The sequence below is a fragment of the Geotrypetes seraphini genome, chromosome 1, assembly GCF_902459505.1.
Source record: "Geotrypetes seraphini chromosome 1, aGeoSer1.1, whole genome shotgun sequence".
Taxonomy (NCBI): domain Eukaryota; kingdom Metazoa; phylum Chordata; class Amphibia; order Gymnophiona; family Dermophiidae; genus Geotrypetes; species Geotrypetes seraphini.
This window is the reverse complement of record NC_047084.1, coordinates 342958821-342964820: the sequence shown is the minus strand read 5'-3', so window position 1 is coordinate 342964820 and position 6000 is coordinate 342958821. Positions and strand designations below refer to the sequence as shown.

The window sequence follows — 6000 nt, the reverse complement described above, 5'->3', positions numbered from 1 at the left end:
GAGCCCACCAGGATAGATAGGGAAAATTCCTAAGTACTGTACTTGATTGTAAACCACTTAGATAATTTTGATAGGTGGTATTGTGGAACTGGAAAATTCTACCTTAGGAATAGGTCTGCCTTTAAAGACATGTACAGTCATGTGAAAAAAATTAGGACACCCCATGAAATATTCAGTTCTTTCTTAAGAAATGTTCACATATCGATGTCATTTTTTTAAATTATTATTATTATTTATCTCTGGAAAAGAAAGTGCTACAATCGCAGGTGAACAACAAAAATTTTCCTTGATATATTCATGAAACAAAAGATACCCACAAAAATATGTATTCTAACTGACAGGTGATGTGAGCATAGCGACACTGGCAGAATAGAAGGGGTGGGGGGGGGAGGTTGGGGGGGTTTGGGACCTGGAGTTGTGTTGTGTTATAACTAAATTTTAAATGACTTTTGTGCTAATTGTGTCAATAGTTGGTTGAATAAAAAATTACTTTACATAAGTCGTGTGGCAGAATTTTGAAAAAATTGAAGGGGAGAGAGATGGTAATGTGGAAGACCTCTGCGAAGCAAATTGCATTAGTCCAAGTGAGAAGTCGCCTTGCTTGTTGCTTTAAGTTCAAAGCTGCACATAAACTTCTGTCACCAAAGTAAGCAATCCATTTATTTGAAAAGAATGGGGAAATGAGTGGAGAAGCAGGTGCTGGGATCCTCTCTCACACAGCAGTCTCTGATGATACCCCTAGCTTCGATGGAAGAATTCAGAATTGCACGGGTGCTCTGATCTGTATGCCTCCGCGCAAATTCATATGCACACCTGAAAAGGAAGATGGCGCAACAGGAAAATTAATTCCAAAATAATTATTTCAAACATTATGTACTCCCGCCTAGAACATGACTGATGAGTTTACAGCATCTAATTTCATCTAGCGCAGTGGTCTCAAACTCAAACCTTTTGCAGGGCCACATTTTGGATTTGTAGGTATTTGGAGGGCCTCAGAAAAAAAATAGTTAATGTGTTATTAAAGAAATGACAATTTTGCATGAGGTAAAACTCTTTATAGTTTATAAATCTTTCCTTTTGGCTAAGTCTTAATAATAATATTGTCATTTATAGCTAAAGAGACACATGATCAAGAAACTGTTTTATTTTACTTTTTTGATTATGATAAACATACCGAGGACCTCAAAATAGAACCTGGCGGGCCGCGAGCTTGAGACCACTGGCCTAGGGTGTCTAATACCCTTGCACCAACTCCAAGGTTTAGATACTTGCAGCTCAACAAGTATATTTACAGATGCACCATCCAATGAGAACTCCACAAATTCTGATGGTTCTGGACCAGTTTGGGGTGTCACTGCTGGACTTGATGAAGACATGAAACATATTCTGATGTCTCTGGCACACGAACACTGACTCAAGACAATATGATGTTCCTGGATCTAAGTGGAAATAGAACACTGCATACATTTATTTGAATTTGTACAACAAATAGGTTCTGCTCCAGTGAGATTTGTTTTTTCTTTAGGAGGTGATTTCCTTCTGTTCTTTTGGGCTTCCAGTAGAGAATGACACGGTGGCGGTTTACCCGCGGCCACCGCATTTTAGCCACGGGTCACCCGCCGAAAACGGGGAAGAAAACTAGCAGTCGCTGCGGCGACGGGGACAAGGCCATTCACCACCCGCAGGGCGGTGAATGGTCTTGTCCCCCGCAGTGAGGCATGAAGGATCGCGCGGTCCCCGCAGCTCACACCCGCCCGCCCAATCGATTCCAGTGTCCAGCCAGCTCTCTCCCCTCTCCTCACCCCAGTCCGCAGATCCTCCTCCTCGGCGACCCGCACGCTACCAGAGAGCCGCGCACACCCGCCGCTGCTCAGCCTCGATCTTCTGCTCTGACGCAACCGGAAACAGGAAGTTGCAGCAGAGCAGAAGATCGAACACTGAGCAGCCGCGCGTGTACGGCTCCCTGGGAAAGCGCGCAGGTTGCCGAAAAAGAAAACCCACAAACCAAGGTGAGGAGAAGGGAGAGAGCCGGCCAAACACCAGGATCGACCGGGCAGGCAGGTAGTGGCCGCGGGGATCGTGCGATCGCTAGTGTTCCCGGCTCAAATTGGAAGGAGGGAGTGAAAGGAAAAAGGCTTATATGGATGCAGCGGGGACGGTGACGGGGCGGTGAATGGGATGGCAGTGGCGGTGACGGGGCGGTGAAAGGGATGGCGGTGACGGGGCGGTGAAGGGATCGGCGGTGACGGGGCGGTGCAGAGGATGGTGGGCCGGTGACGGGGCGGTAACGGGGACAGATTTTTTCCCCGTGTCATTCTCTAGCTTCCAGCTCAATTAGAACTAGATCTGGAATGCTTGACCACAAACCTTTCATTAGCAACGCCCCAGGGATAACTATCCTCTCCCCACAAAAGTACTTGCCAGTAGTTTATTCGTTGAAGTTGTGTTAATGAGAAAGTCACTGTGGAAATGCAGAGAATAAACATTTCATAAAACCACTTTTTAAAGTTAAAGGAATATTTATAAACCCATTAGTACGAGAAGCAATTTCCTTCCAGCTGTAGTTCAATCAATGGTCTCTGCTCTGTTTTTGATACATTTTGAGTGTTCCTAGGCAGGAAAGGCATTAAAGGCAGGGCAGGATTAACCCATAGGCCAAGTAGGCACGTGCCGGGGGCCCGATGAAGGAGGGCATCAACATTGTTTTTTTCTAAACGGCAAAGGGCCCCTCCGGCATCGATCGTCAACGTGGCCCCCCCCCCCCAATCGGCAATGCGGGCCCCACCCCAATCGGCAACGCAGCCCCCCACCCTCGACGGAAAGTAAGACAAGCAAGCAACGCGGGTAAGAAAGGCAATGGGAACTGTAATTGTGCAAGCGGTGCTGCTTGCCCAAAGCTTCCCTCTGATGCAGCTTCCTGTTTCCGCCTGGGTGTATGGTGGGGTGGGGTGGGGCAGGGGGCCCAGCGTACTTGTATGCCTAGGGGCCCTCGACGAATTAATCCTGCCCTGATTAAAGGAATATTTTATAAACAGCACCGAAACTTAGGCATCAGTAGGTGCCCTACCGGCACCTAAGTTAATTGAGAAAATGCTATTTAAAATGGTGAAAAATGGTAAAAATAAAGTGCCTACCGGTGCCTAAACAAAAGGTGCCAGAATTGCATCTACATAGGCACTTTAAGACGCTTAACGCCACTGTGGGCATAGCTAATGCCAGAAGTGGCATTAAGCACGATTCACGGCATAGATAGGCATCAGAAATGTAGGCCCGGAAAAACCTTAGCATGCTTCTCTGACTTTCTGTAATTTGCTGATTGTCCAGCCTTCTTTCAATGTGAACCGCCTAGAAGTCATTTGACTATGGCGGTATAGAAAAATAAAGTTATTATTATTATTATTATTATTATTGTTTTCAGTTCTCTTTTCTGACAGGAGCTATAGGCACATACCAGCTAAGAACATCCTCTTGACTTTGACTGTTGAGCTTGCAAAGCTGATTTGACTCTAAAGAGAGATCTGGTATCGCCTGCGATTCTGGGAATGTTAATAAAATCCTCTTTCAGATTCCTGCTGCATCTCATTCTTGATTATGTTGGAACAAGTGTACTCAGTAGTAAAAATAATAATTACGAAATATCCAACTGCATAATTGCCCACTGTGCTAGTTATTGTTAAAATTCAAATAAAGACATTATAATTGCAAGGATAGGGTCACTAGGACTTGAATGAGCGGGTCAGTAGAGTGACAGTATAATTACAATTATACTTTAGGGGGTCAGTAGACTTAAGAGGGTGGGTAAATAGTGTGGGCAGACTTGATGGGCTATAGCCCTTATCTGCCATCATCTTTCTATGTTTCTATGTTTCTAATTGGTATCTCCAATAAAACTTCAAATGTGGAGCTTTAAGAGGAAATCTTCAGCCGGTGGCAGTTTGTGTGACTTTAAATTAAATGTCAACAGCTACAGGCAGAATCATGCCCAGATATTCAATGCCATGCCATGTCTGGGCACTGGAATTGAATGTATCTGGATATATCTGAGCATGATTGGCTGCTGACCCTTATCCAGGTCCCAATGGATAGTCAGTGGGACCAGATAAAAGACACTTATCAGGCCTAGCTAAATATTATACTTATATATAAAGTAATTACCACTTCATATGAGGAATACCGTATTTTCTCGCATATAACGCGCGCGTTATACGTGGTTTTTACAAACCGCGCATACCCTTGCGCGTTGTACAAAAATTTTTTTACATAGTTTCCCCCCCCCGACGCCCGATTCATCACCCGGAAGGAGCGCTCGCACTCCCACCCCGAAAGACCGCTCGCACCCCCACCCGAAGGACCGCTCGCACCCCCACAGCCTCCCCCCCTCCCCCATGGAGAAGCTGTCTACCTTGTTTCCGGATGCCAGCCCAGCTGCTTCCTCTGCTGGCGGTCCAGCCCCTTCTCAGAGCCCTGTGCTGCGCTGCTTCCTCTTCAGGCTGTCCCGCCCTTTCTCTGATGTCAGAGAAAGGGCGGGACCGCCGGAAGAAAAAGCAGCACAGCAGGGCTCAGAGAAGGGGCGGGACCGCCGGCAGAGGAAACAGCTGGGCTTGCTGGCATCCGGAAACAAGGTAGACAGCTTCTCCATGGGGGAGGGGGGGGAGGCTGTGGGGGTGCGAGCAGTTCTTCGGGTGGGGGTGCGAGCGGTCCTTCGGGGTGGGAGTGCAGCGCTCCTTCGGGGTGGGGGTGCGAGCGGTCCTTCAGGGTGGGGGTGCGGGTGCGTGCGAGCGGTCCTTCGGGGTGGGGGTGCGAGCGGTCCTGCGGGGGGGTGAATCGGACATCGGGGGGTGGGGGGGCATCAGGCTTTCAGGGTAGGGACAGGACTTCAAGGAGGAAAGGAGAGTCGGGGCGGGCGAAAACAGAGTCAGGGTCTCCAGAGGAGAGTCGGGGCGGGCGAAAGGAGAGTCGGGCAGCATGCGCGGTATACGGGTGTGCGCGGTATATAAAAATTTATGTACATAAATATGTGTTTTTTGCGCGCTATACCCGTGTGCGCATTTTACACGGGTGCGCGTTATCTATGTGAAAATACGGTACACTATGTCTATAACATAATGCTATTCAGAAACATGGCCTCAGATTCGGAGCCTACGCATAGTCCTATCATGGACTGAGCGGTCAGCGTATTGTTACAGCTCCATACTCTAGTCATAGGCCACACATCTCGGATTAAATTTTTTTTTTAATTTTTTTTATAAGTGAAGCTTAAATATTGTACTAAAAGTCCAAATTATTCTTAAGTGCACTTTAAATATAGTGATAAAAATCCAATCTTACAAAGTTTAGAGTATTAGCTTGAAACATATACAAAGTGTACTACTCGCTTAATAGGCAACTGAGTTACTTATCTCAAGCAATTTTCATTGTAGCTTGAGCATCCCATTCTTTAGTTGATATATTGCATGTATAAGCCATTGCCTATCTGAGCCGACACGGCCAGCGTTTCGTGGACACCAATTTAGGTCCACTGCGTCAGGGCCACTAGCAAAAAGGCATTAAGGCATCACTTCTCCGGCCTCTATAGCACGACGCCTTCGCCTAGGTGCTGCCCGAGAGGCGTAAACCGACAACGAACGTTTCAAAAATAGCAAATTGGCAGGGTTTGGTGAGAAAAATGTCCATATGCCCCTTTATGCCACATTTTGGGGCCTTTTTTTTTTTTTTAAATGAGCTTCATAGTATGTCAAAATCAACAATGGCTCACCAACAATAGAGGTGAGCCATGAGGATGTCCTCCAACAGATAGATTGAAAAGCGACAAATCACCAGGCCCGGATGGTATCCACCCTAGGGTACTAAAAGAACTAAGAAATGAGATAGAGGGAATACTCCAACAAGTTTGCAACCTATCCTTAAAAACTGGAGAGATTCCGGAGGACTGGAAGATAGCAAATGTTACACCTATCTTTAAAAAGAGGTCAAGAGGAGACCTGGGAAACTATAGGCCGG

The 6000-nt window shown here is 46.6% G+C and overlaps 1 protein-coding gene across 3 annotated transcripts in view; it reads right to left on the bottom strand.

Annotated features, from left to right (window-relative positions):
* Window positions 1-244: 244 nt before the first annotated feature.
* LOC117368210 (vitamin D-binding protein-like) overlaps window positions 245-6000 on the bottom strand; it is a 96676-nt gene continuing 90920 nt past the window's right edge. Inside the window, exons 6-7 of one of the 3 annotated variants that reach the window (XR_004540925.1) lie at window positions 3452-3536; window positions 245-813 (exon numbers count right to left, since the gene is read on the bottom strand). Coding sequence is in view for 1 of the 3 variants with exons in the window: in XM_033961631.1 (XP_033817522.1) it covers window positions 802-813 (12 nt within the window). In the remaining 2 variants the exon portion in view is untranslated. Of the gene's footprint in view, window positions 814-1209; window positions 1440-3451; window positions 3537-6000 lie in introns of those variants that run through there. The other 2 variants (XR_004540926.1, XM_033961631.1) reach the window with 2 other exon arrangements.